The following is a 21545-nucleotide window of genomic DNA, read 5'->3' on the forward strand; positions in this document are numbered from 1 at the left end:
TTTGGGGACATTTCCACACCCGAAACGTGTTTGCTGTACCTGCCTTGGCCATTCAAAGCATCAAAGTTCCCAGACCTTCTGCCGAAGTGATATGTACTTATTGGTATGTCAGGTTTTTACAACAAAACCCGCCCAATTGCTACTCAAAACTAGCCCAATCGCGTTTCGAGGGGGGTCCCCCAGTAAAATTTGCATTCCAGGGGGTCGAATACACATTTTTTGGAGGGGTTCCCCTGGTACAGGTTGCATTCCAGGGGCTAAATATAATGCTATTGGGGTTGCTTCAACCCGTGGACATGAAAAACAACCCACGGCAATGGTGTTAAAATAGCCTAATTCTGCTGGAAAACCACAAACTTGGCAATACTGGTCATGAGACCAGGTAGAAAACATGTTTCACTAGGCAGAAGTTTGCTCCACATAAATATCCTGTTGACGTAGTTCTTAACCATCCTGGGGTTGAGCTAGGTGGTGGCTAAACCACCTCTAAAGTTGCAGAACCCTACCTGGCTACCCCTATGAGAATATCCAGGCTCCACTACTTGCTTGTAATGATGCATTCATGGTTTTGCAGTGTTGTACAGCAGCCTGCTTACTCCAGTGTTTACTGTACACTTCACTGTCTTGAACACTTGCTTCCCAGACTAGAGTGACCAGACGTGCCACTTTCCGGGGACACGTTCAGCACAAGATTTCTAAATTGCCTAAAACTCAACTCCTGGAGGGCCGCAGCTCTGCAGAGTTTAGCTCCAACCAGCTCCAACTCACACCTGCTTGGAAGTTTCTACTAATCCTGAAGACCTTGATTAGCTGGATCAGGTGTGTTTGATTAGGGTTGGAGCTAAACTGTGTGGAGCTGTGGCTCTCCAGGAATTGAGTTTGAGACCAATGGCCTAAAATAACCAGGTGCTTGTTGTTTGCGCTGAGCTGATCGAACGTTGTACAACATCAAAGTACCACAAGAGCTAGAGAGCAGAGCATATGGCTCCATGCTTTCGAATCGCTCTTGCGGTACTTTGATTTCGTACGATGATTGAAAGGCACAGCGCAAACGGCCAACACCTGGTTATTTTAAGCAGTTTAGAAATCCTGTGCTGAACATGTCCCCGGGAAGTGGCACGTCTGGTCACCCTATCCCAGACTTATCCTGATTTTGCAGCACCAACGTAGAAAGCATAACGGTGTTAACTGACCGAGATAAACATGGAATGGAATGAAGGTGAAAAATTATCTACGACATCTTTCTATGAAGTACATCATGGGGTTCTCTTATGACTTTGAAGGTTTTAGGTTTCCAGCTTCATCCAAAAAGCTCAAGACACCATGGAACTCTGTTGGTGCCAAATGGAAATTAGGCCGCAGCATGACAATCCAGAGCAAGGACTTTTGAGTGTCACAGTCCTCCTGTACAATTTACCCTGACTGCCATCTCAAACTGTGCCCATGTGTACTGTACTGCTTAAAGCATGTTGTAAATACTGTACCCTTACTCTTGAGGAAGCCATTGAGTTGTTCTGTGAAACATATCGTGTTTTATTGTGGCTTTGAAGGTTTTACATTTCCATTTGCATCCAACATGCCCAAGACAGCTTGGACATCTCTGGAACTTTGTTAGCATGAAATAGACAGCGGGCCCCATCACAGCAAGCTTTAATGAACAAGAATTTTAAAGTGTCTACTTCATCAGGATTTGCATTCAGCCCAGATTTTGCAACCATCTCAGCTGTTCTCGAAACTCGATTCTCCATCCCCCTCCTTGGGAATGACAAGCTAACACAGTCCCCGCATGACTGTCTACCAGCTGGCTTCCTTGGTCAGCAGGAACGGCCAACAGCACTGGGCTTTTTGTACCTTATGACTACAGCTATGGGTATAATTAAGCTATTTATTGAGGTTGAACTCAAGGACGTTTGGATATGTTGATACCATCGTTGGATTATTAACAGCTGTTGTTGAAATCAGAAGTATATTTGTAGCAACACATCAGCTAATTCTTGGCTGCCAACATGTTGCTACTGGTTGGTACACTGTCCATGATAGACACTGTGAAAGAAGGACAAGGAGGACTATACCAATCAGCAGAAAAGAGATGATCCATACCTTTGGACTGCCTCGGACCGCACATAGTAGTTTAGTGGTGTAGCCCACAGTGGCAGCTCTGTCGCTGAGAGGTGCTGTGAACTTGGGAGCCTCGCTGAAATCGTGCTCTTTGTACTCTAGTGGTTTGTAGACAATACCTACAGGGAAGGAAACAACAACCTCAGCCGGGACTGACAGTTGTGCAGAGGGTATAGCTGTTACATGACATTAGGGATGTGCAGGTTTTACTACTGGTTTTAAAAAGCAGATGGTGGGTTCATAGGTGGCAAAATGGAGCCCAGTAAATACCCCAATCGAACATTAAGAGGGTGCAATGAAACAGCAAAAGATGTCTGTCTGAATGGTCATAGCTGTAGCAGCTATGAATTTAAGGCATGGGTGTCTAATCATGCTCCTGGAAGGCAATCATCCTGCAGAGTTTAGCTCCAACACAGTTGCCTTTAAGTTTCTAGTGATCCTAAAGACCTTGGTTGTATCCAAAATCCAAAAGACCATCTACAGTTACCACTGGAGTCCCTCAGGGTTCTGTTCTGGGCCCACTTCTATTCTTCATCTATCTACTCCCTCTTGGCCAAATAGTGGCTTATACATGGGTATAGCTGTTTCCCTATATAGGAGTAAAGGAGTGATTTTAGACACTGCCTTTGATTAGCTGTAATTAATTAGGCTTAATGTTAAACTCGAGGGCCAAAGTTGCCCAGGCCTTCGCTGCTCTTTTTTTCCCTTAAATCTGGGGTGTCCAGTCATGCTCCTTCTGAAGGGCCAACTTCCCTGGCCCAAAGCATAGCATTACAGCTAAACATATTAAATCTAAAATAAAGACAATTCTAGGTAAACTAGTCAACCTCACTGTAATTTGTTGGGTGACTAGATTAATAGTGACTATTGTGACTCATGCCTAATTAGCATTTCTATAAAATAAAGGCAGCGAAGACCATGTATAGCAAAAGGCCCTGTGCTTGCAATAGACAGCTTGGGATAGGAAGTTGGCTGGAACAGGCTGGAAGTTAAGAAATGTAACCAGTTCAGTGTCAGCTGTCTCTAGGTGTAACAGTTAATTGATCTTATATAAACTCATGTCTAGAGCCGACTGATGCATGTTGCTAAATTATTGTCAGTTTTCCAACACTGCAGCGTAATCCATGTTGTTATGCAGATCCCATGTAGCTCTGATGTGAGAAATGAGAACTGTCATTAGCACTCAAGGCAGAGCCAAGTCTTATCTTCACAAAGCGAGAACACTTAGTATGTGCTGTCAACGCCAACATGGCCTCATGTGTTTTAAAAGAACAGTTCATTTAGTATCATTTATTAATATTAATTATGGGTTAGTTTATTTTTAGGTTGTTTGGAGTTGCCAAGAAACATAACAATTTGCTAAATTAATATAGAATGCGAGGTCACATATGCAGTGTCTGCAGTTGGAACTACACTACCATACCAAAATTTTTAAGATATTTGGTTTTTGAAAGAAGTTGCTTATGCTCATTCAGGCTGAAATTTGATTACAATTTAAGACAGCTGTTTTCTATGAGTTCAAATGTAATTTATTTGTGTGATGCAAAGCTGAATTTTCAGCATTATTACTCCAGTCTTGATCCTTCAGAAATCATTCTAATATGCTGATTTGCTGCTCAAGAAACATTCATTATTATCAATGTTGAAAACAGTTTTGCTGCCAAATATTTTTATGGAAACTGTAATTCTTTGATATTTGTGGATACTTTGTATCCTGTGATACTCTGGATTCTCTGATGAATAGAAAGCTAAAAAACAGCATTTATGTCAAACTGGGTATTTCGCAATGACGTTTCGCAAATTTATCCAGGTCGCTTTAAGAAAAGAACTATGACTGTTCGTAAAATTAAATTTGATTATTAAATTTGTTTTTAAAATGTCTCATGGGTTTGAATCATATTCAGTCAGTCTAAACCCAGATGGTTCATCTTACCCACTGACTCGGATCAACTTACCCCTAACCTGGGGCAAATTGAGCCATTTTATAAGAAGGCATATTTTTAGAACACTTTTTCATAGATACATTCAGATCATTAAAAATGATAGGAAACATCCTGAAATTACTTTAGTTGCTTTCATTGTACCTCTGCCTCATTTTCCCTTATCTTGAGGACCACGTAAGTAAAAAATGGCTCATCTTACCCTATTCTCCCCTATGTGCCAGTTTGTTACATTACTTGGCAACTGTAAACAACTTACAATTAGAATAATGATGGGTGTATTTTATTTGGCTGCATTTGCTGCCAATAATAAAGCACTCAAGGCCATACATGAGCAATTTTACTACAGCTAACTAGGTTATCTTTACTTAATAGGAGAAGTCTGAAGTGCAGCAGAGTTAAAACAATGGGCTGTTGTGAGCTTACCTGTTTTCTGAATATGAGCAGCAGCTTTTGTTACAGCAGCACTCTCACTCCTTCCAACCTTGTTTTCTGCAAAAACTCTGAAGGTGTATGTATTTCCCATCACAAGGTCCGAGACTGTAGCATTCAGCCTGTGGAAGTGCTCGAGAACGGTGAACCACTCCTGCCAAAAACAGCAATATTTTCTTTTAGCAGTAATACTGCATGGATTTAAAAGAATGACAAGAATGTCACCTATTAATAAATTGTAAACAAGACTGAAAATATTGCCCTGTGGATTTCATCCAATACATAGATCGTAAACAAACTGTTTTTCATTACAGTGTTAAATATCAACAAGAACCAGTTGTGGTTTTGGCTAAAGTGCTTTTAGATGAAGTGTTTCTGTACTTCATGTTCTCTATACATCTTGTATTGACATCAAGCTAGCTGTTTAGTATCGCGATTCGCATCATGACAGTGTGAGTTATGAGATGTCATCATGCCACTCTCTCTCTATCTGTCAGCACTTTACACCTTCTCAACCTAATGACTTCCCGCCAAGAAGTCATTTGACCCATGCCTCGAACACCCAGATACAAGCTTATAGATAGACATGTCATGTCCATATACAGTGTTTCAAGACTCGTCATTTAGATTTACAGGCCTGACAGGTGGCTAATTTAAGCCTCGCTTAAGTATGACATCATACATGCTACTTTAAAGAAAAAGGCCTTATCACTTAGATAAGTGATAAGAATGTGGTTTAGGCTTAGAGCAGGCACACATGTGTTTGAAGGAGTAGTTCACTTCCAGAACAAAAATTTACAGATAATGTACTCACCCCCTTGTCATCGAAGATGTTTATGTCTTTCTTTCTTCAGTCATCAATAAATTATGTTTTTTTTGAGTAAAACAATTCAGGATTTCTCTCCATATAATGGATATGGTGCCCCGAGTTTGATCTTCCAAAACGCAGTTTTCAATGCAGCTTCAAAGGGCTTTATCTAGTGAAAAACATCACAAATTTATATACTTTTAACCACAGACGGTTAGGGTATGTTGAAAAACTCACATTTCATTTTCTCCTCAAACTTCAAAATTGCCCTACATCGCTGTTCTACCTTTTTTTGTGAAGGCCATTTGATCTTCTTTGCATGTTCACTTTGTAAACACTGGGTCGGTACTTCTGCAGCGATGTAGGATGATTTTGAAGTTGGAGGAGAAAATGAGATGGGAGTTTTTCAACATACCCTAACTGTCATGAACCAGAATACACAGAGTTCACAGAGAGCTAGACAAGGTGAGCGTTTGCAGTTAAAATGTATATAAATTTTAATTTTTTTTAGAAAATAACCAATCGTTTCGCTAGATAAGACCCTTCTTCCTCGGCTGGTATGGTTTACAGCCCTTTGAAGCTGCATTTAAACTACATTTTAGGAGTTCAAACTCGGGGGCACCATAGATATCCATTATATGGAGAGAAATCCTGAAATGTTTTCCTCAAAAAAACATAATTTCTTTATGACTGAAGAAAGAAAGACATGAACATGGATGGATGACAAGGGGGTGATTACATTATCTGTAAATTTTTGTTCTGGAAGTGAACTGCTCCTTTAAAGGGCCATTTGGTGAAATTTAGCCAGTTTTTTGTTTTCTTTTTTTAAGAAATGACCAGTGTCAGTGCTTAACCTTTTTATCATTATAGGGTAGATTTGTACATTGCCAACACACATTAATGTTCAAACAACATGTAAAAGTGAACTCTGCATCCGATGACCCCTTTAAAATGTCACATTAAAATCACTGTTTTACACAGTGTTGCCAAGTTTTTGTGCGAAATTGGGCTACTTTCACATTGTTGCCGCGGGTTGTTTTTCATGTCCTTGTGTTGAAGTGACCCCAAAAATGTCATATTTAGCCCCTGGAATGCTAATTTTCCAGGGGAACCCCCATAAGAAATGTGTATTTTACATCCCAGAACGTGATTTTTTATGGAAACCCCCCTCAAAACGTGATTGGGCTAGTTTTGAGAAGGAATTGGGCAGGTTTTGTTGTGAAAACCTGGCAACCCTGGTTTTACATGCCATTTCTGCATCATGAACTAGTGAAAATTGCAGGGCTTGAAATTAACTTTTTTACTTGGTAGCACTGGTGCTGCCAAATTCAAAAAGCTAGGAGCACCAAATAAAATTTAGGAGCACCCAATCAATATTTATATCCATTTTATATTATATTATATTATATTATATTACATTATATTTTATATTATATATTATATTTATATTATTTATAATATATCGGAGCCAGGGGCACAGATGGGATTTTTTAACTGGGGGGGGGAACAAGCTGTCAGCAAATGATTTCAACTCAGTTATTTTGCGTAATTTGGGCTTTAAGTAATGCTCAAGTAGTTACTTTGCATAATTTTGGCTAATGGTTTGCACTGCAAAGCCATTGGGGGATTCTTATTTGAAATCATGGATAAACAACAATGAACAACGGTAAGCCTGCCTGATCAATACTAGCAATGCAAGATCAAACTGTTATTTGTCTAGTATGCCCACCAAAACTTCATTCCTTCTGCAAAATATGTTTTATGTAGCTAAAATTTAACATGGTCGCATTTGTGCGAGTGCATAGTCTGCACTGCTCAAAAAGTGTCTACTCAAAGAATTCACTGATTATGTAAATAGAGGCGCATTCAGCATTCAAAATAGACGCAAATTTTAAGGAAATGGTTATAGATTTGGTTTTTAAGCTAAAGTAAAAAGGGTGAAAATGTAGGTATTCTTGGGAAAAATAAACAAACATAAACACCTTATTAGTTTAACTTTTTTGTTGTCAATTTGAAAAGCTGTCATTTACCTCGTGTTACGTTATGGAGGCTTTATTTTAAATTTTTTTTTTTTTTTCCTCAGTGTTTGCTAAACGTTATAGAATTTATTAGTCGGTATAAGCTAATATAGCATATAGCATGTGGTGTATGTCATGCTTTATCTTATTCAAATCCATCGTTTAGTCTTAAAAGGTGAAAGGTGTAGGTGCCTATAATGCAAGCAGGGTTAACCTGATCCTGAATTCTTTACCACACACTTTTTTGTGTTTTGTAATGCACTGATCTTTATTCTTCATGGCTGATTCTGATTGCCGATGCTTTACAAACAAATGGGCTGATTTTGAAAGCCTTTTTTTGTAAAATAATTATTTACTGCCTTAAGAAAGGGACAAGAAAAATGAAAATATAAGTACATGAACAAGATGTTTATTTTCTCTATTACAGGTCAAACTCTCTGTAGCCATTTAAATTAGAGGCAACCACTGCATTTTTAAACTTAATCCACATAAAGATGCTGCGTGTATGAGCCGTTTCTGAATGAAATTAGATTATAATTAGAATATCTAAAGCAAAAACAGGAATGGTCTGACAGACTTTAGCTTTGTGAAATTATGCTACATAACACACCTAGGCCAAACCACACATGAAAGATAACTTTCTCCAGTAATCAGACGGTGTTTGACAGGCTTTTTATTTATTTATTTTTATTTTTTGAGTGTGCACGCTTCAAATGTAAGCGCATGTCAGAACAGCACGCAAATTAAATGTTTAAGCGGCAAGGTTTAAAGCACATGCAAATAATGCACTTGTGTGATTGCAAATAAGTGCAGTGTTTAGTGAGTGGAATTCTGCAGCTGAGTAAACATTTGGTGTGAACGTGTTGCGTGAGACAGAGGCGCCAGAACTGCAACTGATAGACTGTGTGGTGTAGCACGATAGGCCTGCTTTATTTCTTCAGTAACAGCAGATCGAAGGGATATTTTAATTGTCAAGAATCAAACATGTTCCTATTGCACACCCCTAATTGCAATGCAGTACAGAGATCTGCATTAAAGCTAAAAATGTAAAGATAAAGTTTAATTGGTTATGTAAGCTAATGTTGGATAGAACGGCTCACTGTATCAGCTCACAGCAGTCATATACTGTGCAGTACTTAGCGAAAGTTTTGCAAAGAAATGAAAACAAGTCATACTACAACAATTACTCGTACAAATGCTCCCAAATATATTTTGAGGTCGCGCAGATTACATTCCGGGAGCATATGCAACCAAAACGGTCGCAATTTTGAGCCCTGAATTGTTTCTACACCAGACTTTTTTCAGTGTGGGATACTGTTACACTGTTAAATTTGTGAAATATGTGTGGGGAATACTCACTTGAAATACCCGAATGTGTGGATTCCTATTAAAATTACTGAATTTTGCCCAAAAAAGTTTTAATGAATGTGACTAACCCTTAGGATAGTTAATTATATTAGTTAGTCAAATAACTAATAAAATAAAATTTAAATAAATTTAAACAAAATTTCAAACATTTTATGTTATTTATAATTTTAAATAATACAAATATTTTGTTTATTTTATGTAATTTTATTTATTTTTTTATTTATTTAAAAACTCTCCTTTTTTAATAACAATATGCTAGAAGTTTTATAGAAAATGTAGGACACTTTCAAATATTACGTTTTTGTTCAATATTAACAGAAAGAACATATATGTTTTAAACCTGGTCATATTTCACTTTGTTCATTTCATTTCAGATACCAGTGTGTCACACTTGCAATTTTTCTCACCCTCAAATAACACTGTTCTTTAGATAAAAAAGGAAGTACTGTTCGTTTTCTGATTGAGGAACTAATACTGTAGAAGAAGTGCTGATGTGTGGTAATGACCGCGTTAGTGTACCCGCAATGAGTTACTTACTCCAGTTTTCTTGTCGGCCTTCTGAATGGTGTATCCAGTGATCTCAGTGTTGCCGTTGTCTTTGGGAGGGGTCCATTCCAGAGCTGCATTGAATCCCCAAGAGTCCACTAGCTTGACTGAGGCAGGAGGACCGGGCAGGTCTACATACAGACGGCAGAGCATTAAAAATGATTTAGCTTTCTTAGTATGGATCATTTTACACTGTGGGGTCTTACTCGGTAAACAGAAGTGTGAAGGAATAAACTAAGAATGAAAATGCAAGTGGGACAGAAATAGACATGGTTCAAGAAGAGCACTGAACAAATGGCCACTAGATCATAGCGCATCTCACCGACAATCTGAATAATGAGGCTAGCCTTGTCCTCGAAGCTGTCGACTTTCACGGTCATCTCATAGTTGCCTGAGTCTTCTCTCTCAGACTTGCGGATGAACAGAATGCTGTCCTTGTCGCTGTTGCGGATGTTGACCTTTTTTCGTATCCAAAGGCTGGCCATCCTTGGTCCATGATATCACAGGTTTGGGTTTGCCCTACAAAACAGAAAATTATGAAACATATGGAAGCACATCTCTGTTTGCCATACATTTAAAAACTGAACTTACAACAAATGGGATGACAACATTGATCTGTTCTCCAACATGCTTGACGTATCTTGATCTCAGGGCACGGGGCAGGCGGATCTTGGGCCGATCTGGAAAAAACAGACAAATTTTAAAAATTTTATTTGCAAATTCCATGTTTATTTAATTAGGCATCTAGATTTAAGATTAAAATGATCTCATTTTGAAATGCACACAATGTTAGGCTCAAAGTTTACTTCATTTTTATGTGTACATTTGCGTGTTGTAAAAGTAATTATCAGCATTATATTTGAGTTGTCTTGCATTATTTGGCAGATCTTATGGTTTCACAGTCTAAAGAGAAACAGATGCAACGGAAAAACACCAACAGCAAACTGTTGGAGATGCAACCACAAAATACGCCTGTGTTGAAGAGTGCTTGTGTGAGACGGTTCGGAGATACTCACAAGTCTTTTTTAAAGTGCGAAGACATTTTTATTGTTAGTGCCCTCCGGATAGAAATAGTCAACACACTGGACAGAACTGTGAAACTGTTTGAGCATGCTATCAACATTCTTAAAAATAAAGCTTCTTTATTGACATATTTGGGGTCTGTTGCACCAGAGGAACCTTTTCATAGTTCCTAGAACTACTGGCGGGAGTTTTTTTAATAGTTTCATGAAGAATTTTTGATTATGTAATGCATCAAGCTTGTGGAAGACGAGCATTTCTTTTTTCATTTTAGAAAATGACTGATTGTTTCACTACGTAAGACCCTTATTCTTCGTCTGGGATCGTGTAGAGGCCTTTGAAGCTGGATTGAAACTGCAGTTTGGACCTTCAACCCACTGATCCCCATTGAAGTCTACTATATGGAGAAAAATTCTGGAATGTTTTCCTTAAAAACCTTAATTTCTCTTCACCTGAAGAAAGAAAGACAGGCATATCTTGGAATTCCTTTAGTTTCTCTTCTTTCTGTTGAGAGTTTCGTGTTCTAAGTTAAGTTTTGCTGCTAATCCATGTCTCAGATGTCTGTGCCCACCTCAAAACTTCAACTAGCATACACAACTCTGCATCATCTCCAGTCAACACCCAAGACATTATGTGGAATGACCACAAGCTTCCAGTCAATCAGCAACCTCAGGGAACCCCTTTCTGCAATGACGTCATCAAAGGGAATCCCTTAACACAAAGGCAACGCAAGAACAACCTATATATAATATAAAGTTTAATAGCCTCATTGAGAAACTCAATGCGAGGGTTAATTAGATAATTGATGGTTGTTCAGGTCTAAGCAATTTTACATTTTCACTCTTCTCTCATTTTCACTATACTCAAATCTTTCCTCACTTTCTCTCTTTCTGCAACCTGTGTGAATGTGTGAATACGTGTGTCTATGCGTTAAGTTAGTTTATGTGTCTTAGATTTATCCAATAAAGCCTGATTTATATTGAAAAGAGAAGTATCTTGTGTTTTGTGCTTACAAGTTAATGTCTTAAACTACCGATCTTGTTACCATGCTAATAAATAGTGTTTTCACTATATTTTGGATAGTAATATCCACTGCAGAGTTTATGTTATATGGCTCATTCCATGAATCGCTGGCCGATTCAGTGATCGGCCATAGAACGGAGATTCTTTTTTAAATTCCCTACAAAATCTTAAATAATTCCCTTTGAGCTAAATTGACCTGTTTCCCTTACAACTTACTCCTGATTTCTCTCAACATGGGGAGAGAAGAGCTGTCAAAAATCGGAAATTTGAAAAAGAAAGTCAAATATTTTCTTGTAAATTAAAAAGGAATGTGTTACTTTACTAGTTACTTAAAAATAAGTAATCTGATTATGTAACTCACATTACTTGCAATGTGTTACCCCAATACTGCTAAAAGATTGGTATTTTAAAAGTTTAAGAACAGAAACACTGACATAAATCAAATCCTTCATAATATAATAATAGTTACACAAACACTTTTGTTTTTGCCCCCATTTTTCATGAGCTGAACTCAAAAGATCAAAGACTTTTTCTATGTACACAAAAGGCCTATTTCTCTCAAATACTGTTCACAAATCTGCCTAAATCTGTTAGTGAGCACTTCTTCTTTGCCGAGATAATCCATCCACCTCAGGTGTTACATATCAAGATGCTGATTAGACAGCATGATTATTGGACTGGTGTACCTCAGGCTGGCCACAATAAAAGGCCACTCTAAAATGTGCAGTTTTATCACACAGCACAATGCCACAGATGAGATGCCACAAGTTTTGAGGGAGCGTGGAATTGGCATGCTGACTGCAGGAATATCCACCAGAGCTGTTGCCCGTGAATTGAATGTTCATTTCTCTACCATAAGTCATCTCTAAAGGCGTTTCAGAGAATTTGGCAGTACATCCAACTGGCCTCACAACCGCAGACCATGTGTAACCACACCAGCCAAGGACCTCTACATCCAGCATCTTCACCTCCAAGATCGTCTGAGACCAGCCACCCGGACAGCTGCTGCAACAATCAGTTTGCATAACCAAAAGAATTTCTGCACAAACTGTCAGAAACCGTCTCAGGGAAACTCATCTGCATGTTCGTCATCCTCATCGGGGTCTCAACCTGACAGCAGTTCGTCGTCGTAACTGACTTGAGCAGATGGAAGACAGCGTGTATGGTGTTGTGTGGGTGAGCGGTTTGCTGATGTAAACGTTGTGGATTGGCCCCATGTTGCAAGGATCTGTACACAATTCCTGGAAGCTGAAAACATCCCAGTTCTTGCATGGCCAGCATACTCACTGGACATGTCACCCACTGAGCATGTTTGGGATGCTCTGGATCGGCGTATACGACAGCGTGTTCCAGTTCCTGCCAATATCCAGCAACTTCGCACAGCCATTGAAGAGGAGTGGAACAACATTCCACAGGCCACAATCAACAACCTGATCAACTCTATGCGAAGGAGATGTGTTGCACTGCGTGAGGCAAATGGTGATCACACCATATACTGACAGAGCCAGCACTGTGCCATTGATCTCTGATCCAAATCTCTATTGGCTGTCTTCTCAAAGCACATCTGTTACTATCAGGGTACAGCTTCCCAAATCTAGCCGTCCTCTAATCCTTACTTCCCAGGACTCCAAATCAACAAGTTCATTAATTATGACAGGAAACAATTGACACCTGTGGAGTGACACACATTGCTGATCCAGAGCAACTGTTGACATGCTGACACACTGCTTAATGGGACTGTAAGTGCTCAGTTGGCTTTAAAGGTTCACATTCAACTCACCTTCAGCTTCCATTACAATGCCTGACCTAATTACCCCAAAGCCTGTGCTTTTACATGTGAAAAAACCTAATCTTTGTTCTTCAAATCCTTTTTACAGTCAGTGTCCTCATATGTAATCCTGTGTGATGTCTTGAATCACTGCCATCCACCACAACATCCACCTGCTAAACCCAAATGGATGAACGGTTCATATTCTTTGATTCTAGGCCAACATGCCAGCATATCCCTTTTCAGTCAGGCTTGTTTGACCTCATAACAACATTACATAACAAGAATGAGTTGACTCCAAGATCCTGGGATATTTGGGTTATTATTAAAAAAAGATGCTTGGTTAAAATGGTCCTAGGATTAAAATGGCCTATAGGTGCACAACACAACAGCCACTATGGGGGCGTGTTGACCTGAAAAACCATGTATAACTGTAACACACAAATAATCAAGATCAACCGTTTCGCAAGCATGCCAAATATTAAAAATGAAAGGATGACAATGTAAAAGATTATTATTGTGTACATTAAAAAAAGCCTACATGCCATAACGGATAGTCGATCGCTTTCTTATGCGAGTTGTTTTTTGGTTTCATTTTCACTTTAGAAAACAATCACTTTCAGCAAGGAGGGTGCACAGTAACTCATTTGAGTGGGCTCGGCCCGTGAATGGCCCCCTTTGCGCCGGCCCTGCTCTCTGGAGAAGCGTTCAGCCTTTGTTCTCGCAAATTCCGCCGTGTAAATAGCGAATCCGCCATGGCACAAGCACAACTGGCACTTAAAGGGAATGGGAGATGAGACTCTGATTGGTGTAATGCAGGTTATGCCCAAAACACACCCACGCCTCATTAAGAGAATAGGGACAACCCTTTTAGACCATGCGCCAGGCGCGCTGACCGTTTTTCCCGTCCTTAAAATAGCAAAAGTGAACACGCCCCAAGTGCACCTGCGCCGTACACTTTATACTATGCGCTTAGATCACTAAAATAGGGCCCATGGTGTTATGTTTACGCAACGCGTAAAAAGACAGTATGAGTCATTAGAATCAGTAGTTATGTCAGAGAACTCCTCAGTTTTCATAACAATATGCTTTGTAAAAATCTATGTGTTTCAGAAATGCGGGGCAAAGAGGAGCAACAATAATGTACAGTATGTGAAAAATAATGCGTTTTTTGAACCTCAAATGCATAAACACATTGCATTACACCAAATACACAAAATAATGTTTTTTTTAGCAACATCATATGACCCCTTTAAATATTATTATTTAATAAATCTGACCCTGGACCACAAAACCAGTTTTAAGTAGCATGGGTATATTTGTAACAATAGCCAAAAATACAATGTATAGATCAAAAATATAGATTTTTCTGTTACGCCAAAAATCATTCAGATATTAAGTAAAGATCATGTTCCATGAAGATATTTTGTAAATTTCCTACTGTAAATATTTCAAAACTTAATTTTAGTAATATGCATTGCTAAGAACTTCATTTGGACAATTTTAAAGGTGATTTTTTTGCACCCTGAAATTCCAGCTTTTCAAATAGTTGTATCTCTGCCTAATATTGTCCTATCTTAACAAACCATACATCAGTGGGAAGCTTATTTATTAAGATGTGCAAAAGGAGTGTGTTCGTGATGGTGATTTTAGTTACATTGTTACATTATTAGATATTATGTATAAAATTGTATGGCTTTCCTTACATAATCATTTGAAAATATAAATTTCACCTAAATATATTAAGAATTCCAATAACATCAAATAAAAAATATATTGAAAATACAGACTTAGCAGCATATATATATGTATATCCTTGTATATTATAAAATATACACTATATAAGATTATATCCTAAAAAAAAAAAGGATAAGGATATAATAGTGTTAGATCAAGTCTCCTCAAAATAATGATACGTTTTTTATTATAATAGTTAACGCAGAATCACCCTTGAGAATATTGGGTAACCTAATTGTAAAACATCAGTCTTGATCCAGCCAAATAATAATACAGTTATTACTCAAGGAGTAAAATTAATCAAGGACTAATAACTATAGTAATAAATGAGTCAAGGTCAAGTTCCCCCAATGAAAGTGTTGAAATGCAAGGGCAAAGAACCAAGCCCTGAATATAAACACTTCTTGACCCTGCACCTGTCACCAAACTCACACCAGCGGCTCTTCATACAATCCTTTAACTAAAAAAAAATTCTATAAACATAAACATTTATATAATTACCTTTGCTCTATTTAGGCAAATAATGTACAGAATGTGTTTACGGTTCTTCTGAGGCCTGAGCTCAGATTGCACTGACAACCTTAGGTCTTTATGTTTGTAATTTAAATGCTAATGAAAGCTCTTGTCAGCACAAGCCAATGGGATTTATATACCCACAGCTGTTGAACCCATTGAGGGCAGGAGAGGTAGCTACAGGCTGTAGGCCTCACTGTGGGGAAACACATACTGTCATCTGAGCTCCGGCAGTAAGCCACATGAGCCGTGGCTCAGAGAATACACTCAAAATGTATAACACTATAAAGAAATCAGTGTTTGAAGTAATCAGGCCCTGTGAAGTAACCGGAGACGTCCTGTCACTTTCATCTGTCCCCTACACTTGCAGGTCTAACCTTGCACCAACAGTGCACAGACACTCACCCACAACTTCCCGGACGGTGACGGGCTGAGCCAGGGAGACGGGCTCGCTGCGTCCTCCGGCATTTACCGCCACCACACGAATGTTAAGTAGGTCTCCGGTTGTCAGGCCACTGATGACAATCCGGTTGGACGTGATGAGCTCTTTATTGGCAACCACCCATTCAGAAGCTGTATAGTGTAAAAATGGACAGATGACGAGAACCGATGAGTTTTAAATCCTCCTAGAGACTTGAACAAAAACACACTTATAATTCTAAATATATTTATAAACAAGTATATATATAACTGGTTTAACATGAAGTTTGACATGAAATATTATTAGAAAATGCTATATTCCAAAACATTTTAGCAGGGATTTTAATAGTTTTAGCAAAATAATTATTTTATGATTGCACTTTTAAAAAATTGTCACAATGTTAACTGATATCAAATATGAATTTCCAAAAACGCTAGTGGTGATGTCAGTATACATCCACAAATCTAAATGTGGGGTGTGCAGATACGGTGACAGTTGGTTGAAAGCATCCCTTCCTAATAGGGAGACCTACAGGAGCTAGCTATAAATCACTCTGTGGTGACATTTCAAAGACAGGTGCTATAACAGACTGTCATATAACCCACTTTTCTGATGACATTTGATAGTTCAACATGGTTCAATTTCAAGAACAAGGCATGATGATTGAAACACTATCCCTACTTCTAAAAAGCTTATCAGCAATACTAAGAGGATATACGCACATCCTTCCTTGCAGTATTCCACGGTATATCCATCCAGTCCAGAGCCAATATTCTCTGGGGATCTCCACTTAAGAGTAACTGAGGTATCGTTGACATCTTCCACACTGAGGTTCTGAGGGGCACTTGTGGGCACTGCACATTTAATAGAGAAATATATACAATCAATTCATGGCAGAAAAACACATTAATTTCTATAGTATCGATTGACTGGGTGAATGGATGTATGCGTAGGTGAAAAGATTGGGTGGATGGATGGATTGATCGACTGGGTGAATGCAAGGATAGAAAGATGGACGATTAGGTGGATTTGGGGATGGATGGATGGATTGAGTAGATGAATGGATTGATAGATGAGTAGGTAAGTAGATTGGGTGGATATATGGCTAGTTGGGGGTGGATGGATGGATGGATGAATTAATGGATTGGGTGAGCGGGTAGATGGATGGGTAGGTGAATAGATTGGGTGGATTATGCCTACTTGGGGATGGATGGTGGATGGATTGGGTCGGTGGATGGATGGACAAATTCAGTGGATGGGTGCATGGATGGATAAGTAGATTTGGTGGATATATGACTAGTTGGGAGTAGATGGATGGATGGATGGATGAATGAATAAATGGATTGGATGAGTGGGTGGATGAATGGGTAGGTGAATAGATTAGATAGATTGGGTGGATACATGCCTACTTGGGGATGGAAGGTGGATGGATTGGGGGGGCGGATGAACGAATAAACAGATTCAGTGGATGGGTGTGTGCATGGATGATTGTGCAGATTTGGTGGATGGACAGATTGATTAATTCATTGATTGGGTGGATGGATAGATTCATTTATTGGGTGGATGAATTGATTAATTCATTGATTGGATGGATGGATGAATGGATTGATTGATCAGATTCGGTGCATGGATACATGGATGGGTAGGTGAATAGATTGGGTGGATATATGCCTACTTGGGGACAGATGGGTGGATGGATGGACTGATTGTTTGGTTTGATGTATGGATTAATTGGGTGAATGGATGGGTAGTTGAGACTGGATAGATGGATGCAGATGGATGGATTAGGTAGATGTATTGATTAGGTGGATGGGTGCATGGATGGATGGATGATTGGACAGATTCAGTGGATGGATGGATGATTGGGCAGTTTTGATGGATGGGTGCATGGATGGATGAATTGGTTGGGTGGATGGATGGATGAATTGGGTGGGTGGATGGATGGATGGGTAGGTGAGCAGACTGGGTGGATATATGGATTGATGGGGATGGATGGATGGATGATGGTTTGATTTGGTGAATGGGTGCATGGATGGATGATTGGGTGGATTTGTGAGTGGATGGATTGATTGGATAGATGGATGGATGAATGGGTGGGTAGATTGGGTGGATAGATGGGGATGGATGGGTGACTGGGTGGATGAACGATTAATTGGGTGATTTGCTATGGATGGATAGATGGGTAGATTGGGTGGATGACTAAGTGATTGGGTGATGGCAGGATTGGGTGGATGATTAATTAATTGGGTACATGGATTGATAGATGGATGGCTGAATAGGATGGAGGGATGGATGGAAGCTTGGGTGGGTGGATTAAATGGATGGATGCTTTGGGTGGATGATTGATTAGGTTAGTGAATATGGTGGGTCGGTGGATTTATGGGTGTATGGCTGAATAGGATGGAGGGATAGATGCATGCTTAGGTGGGTGGATTGGATGGATAGTTGGGTGAATGGACAGATTTGGTGAATGGATTGATTGATTGGATGGATGGTTGGTTTACCTGCTGGAGGAGGTGGTGTTGGTGCTTTAGGTGGCTCTTCTACAGGTGCAGCTTCAGCAGGAGCAGCTGATGATCAAATATGCAGGAATATTAGGATTCAGAGTTCAGTTCATTCACATGCATCAACGATTTTTCAATATGTAGAAAACCAAAAACACAATTAAAATATTTAAGAATAAACTCTAGGCTTATGAATCATCATTTTCTGAAGGGTGCATCTCATATCACAAAGCATCTGGATCCAAACTGAAATGGAATAATTAAAAATCATGACCAAACCAAAATGATTTACCCTCAGCTGGAGCATCAGTAGAGGGAGCAGCTTCCTCAGCAGGGCCTGATAGCAAATCATTAGACTTCCATTAGCGCAGTGCCACTCTGGAGAGATCGCTTGATTAGTACTGTTTAGAATAAGCAGTCTTTTTTTTTAGTAATAGTAGTTTAGTGTCATGGAGCAACAGCTGCAGGAATAGCACCTTCTTTCACAGCAGAAACTTCAGCAGTGATATATACTTACCTTAACCTAACATAAACTCCCCCTCATGCAGTGGTCACATTGGTTTCCCTGGTAGCAACTGAAGGTGTTAATGAAAAGTCAAGTGAAAAGTCATGCCATTTCATTTCAGCATGCAGTAAGATGCACTCTTGAACCACAGCCTGTTCTAGTACTGGCTGACAGCACACATTGTTGGTGATCAGTAGGTTTTGCAATCAGCAGGCCAAGAAGTAACATTTGCTGTGATAGATGACCGCTGGCTCAGTCTTTGTAAACTGATGGAATCTGAACAACGTGTCAAAATTGGTAAAGGCGCCAAACAAAATGCAAAAGGGGAAGAGAGCTGGTTTGATCGTGAGATGTGGGTTAATGTAACATTAAAAAATGAAAACAGAAAATAAAACATGATTTAAACATGAATATTGTACAAGTGAGACGATAAAATGCTATTTGTACTGTTATGCGAAACCTAAATAATTTCAACAGGGTCACATGGCTTTAGCCTATGTTGGGGTCTCATCATAGGTGGCAGCAGTTTAACCCTGAGCAGCAGGGGCAGAGGCTAATGTTACATGTTAAATAAATGTTAGAAGATGTTAGGTACACGTTACAGGATAGGTATAAATTACAATGCTGCTGTAAGACAAGGCTCAAGCATCAACAGGTGCTTTCTGTTTAATTAATTTGCTTCTGAGGAAACTCAGACATATATTAGGGAAACTTCTACACTGATACATGTACATATTAATTTGTATGTTTAGTGACAGTTCAGCCTTCCTGTAGCTTGAGAGATTCAAGTTTAAGTTTCTGTTTTGTATAATTAATTATTGTAATGCCAACACCTAAGTCATCTTTTAAAAGAAGTTATCTTATAGCATTGTGTGGATGTTCAGAAAAAATTTTCCCCAAAAAATAAAAGTTGCACAAAATGACATAATTTAATCACTGTGACCTTAGTCTCTGCCAAAAATGATAGCTTTAATACAGTATTTGCTACTTTAATAAAACTTTAGTATTTTGATATACTATTAGTCACTGTCAGTGGGTAAATAAATTAAAAATGTCAATAGTTTATTCATTATATTATTCGTTTTCTTTTTACAGCAGCTAAATAGTTAAGCAAAGCTGAAACTAAAACCATAAAAAATCCTTACCTGAAATAAAATAAATGTTAACTGAAACAACAACTAGAAAAACAAAAACTAGAATAAAATGTTGGGGGGGAAACAATAAATAAAATAGTTGAATATTAATTTAAACTTTATTAGTATCTCAATAAACAATATTAATAAATAACACTATAAAATAAAACTGCTAGTCGCAGTGAGTGAAGTAACTTTGATGTTTTGGCAGATTACCGTGGTAAATTAAAGCTAAACAACGTCAGACTCCTAGTGAAGCGAGTAGAAGCAGCGCTTGTTGTTCAACAGAGGGCGTGTGTGAGTCATCGACAGAAGTGATGATGTGTCTTCTTTCGTTAAAATATTTCATGAGACCTGTCATTAATAATTTGACAATTAACGTGAATAGCAGTTTTACAGTTTACATGAGATGTTGTTGGGGTTAGGCTCACTTTGAGGTATATATGTGTTGTTTAAATAATAAAGCGCAACGTGTAGATGAGTTGAGTACCTTCAGGAGCAGGTGCCTCCGCAGGAGGAGCGGTTTCCGCCACTGCCGCTTCAGCGGGTGCTTCTACCGCAGGAGGCGCCTCAGCGGGGGCAGGCTCGGGCTCGGGCTCGGGCACGGGCGCGGGCGCCGGCTCTGCTGGCTTCTCCTGTTTTGGCTTCTCCTCTTTTGGAGCAGCCTTCTTGGCTGCCTTTTTGATAGGCGCTGGTTTGGCTGGCATGATGCTTGGGGAAAACTCAGCAGGACGGCCGGTCTCTGAAATGTCTTTTGGGACGTTCAATTTATACCGCCTCTGAGTGTGGACCTTCGGAACTCCTCCTCTTCTTTAAATAGCCTTGATAAAACTGTTCATATCAACTCAGGAATAACCTTCTAACAGGTCTCACCTCATTACTCAAACTAATATTATTGCTTAACTCAGTATCATGTAGCTTATTTCGTGTCTAGAGTTTAAATATTTCTGACTCTAATTTTACTTGACCTCTCTCATTTTTAACATCACTTCTTGTCTTTCATTAAATTCTAGATTTTGAACTTTGGCGCCCTCTTTTGTCTGAAATTGCAAATGCAAAGTGCTGTGCATACTGCAGTTACAACATTAAGACACCAGAGGGAGACAAACTTCAAAAAGAATTTTAGAAGAATATTTGAGTGATAAAATATACAAACAGCTGCCATGTTCTGTTACATTAATTTTTAAAATTGAAATAAAGCACAAAATCAGTCTAAGGATGGCAAGAGTTTATTGGAAACGTGAGTGAATATTTGATGTAAGAAATTCTCTCAAATCGTTGGGGGACTGTTGAAAATTTATATATATATAAAAAAAAAAACAATCGAAAAGTACAATCATACATTTCAGCTTTAAAGTAAATAAAAATGCAAGGAAGAGAAAATGTTATCAGCATTTTAAGAGTATTATAATTACAAATGTATAGAGATGTAAGATTTGCGGTTCATTTTACTCGTCTTTTCTGAGGTAAATCACATTACATTACTATTCATAAGCTGTTTTATTGATAAATACTTGGAAATAATATTTAATGTTTTAAAGTCTATTCATTATTTGTAGTGCTCCAGCCACCTAATAATTTGGAGGGGAAAAACATTATAATATTAAATACAGAAAATGTTTATTGTATCCTATTTTATGTTTATTTAATTGTTATAACATTTTATAGTTCATTGAAAGTTTGAAGAGTAA

At 38.7% G+C, this 21545-nt stretch overlaps 1 protein-coding gene across 1 annotated transcript in view; it reads right to left on the reverse strand.

Moving 5' to 3' along the window:
- mybpha (myosin binding protein Ha) overlaps nt 1–20608 on the reverse strand; it is a 28094-nt gene extending 7486 nt beyond the window's left edge. Inside the window, 11 exon segments of the mRNA XM_051097032.1 lie at nt 2101–2237; nt 4485–4644; nt 9222–9361; nt 9553–9694; nt 9696–9749; nt 9822–9910; nt 15697–15864; nt 16435–16566; nt 18217–18282; nt 18509–18553; nt 20345–20608. Of these exon segments, the coding sequence (XP_050952989.1) occupies nt 2101–2237; nt 4485–4644; nt 9222–9361; nt 9553–9694; nt 9696–9749; nt 9822–9910; nt 15697–15864; nt 16435–16566; nt 18217–18282; nt 18509–18553; nt 20345–20561 (1350 nt within the window). The 5' untranslated portion in view covers nt 20562–20608.
- Nucleotides 20609–21545: the final 937 nt, after the last annotated feature.

The sequence above is a fragment of the Labeo rohita genome, chromosome 23 (assembly GCF_022985175.1).
Source record: "Labeo rohita strain BAU-BD-2019 chromosome 23, IGBB_LRoh.1.0, whole genome shotgun sequence".
Classification (NCBI taxonomy): Eukaryota; Metazoa; Chordata; class Actinopteri; order Cypriniformes; family Cyprinidae; genus Labeo; species Labeo rohita.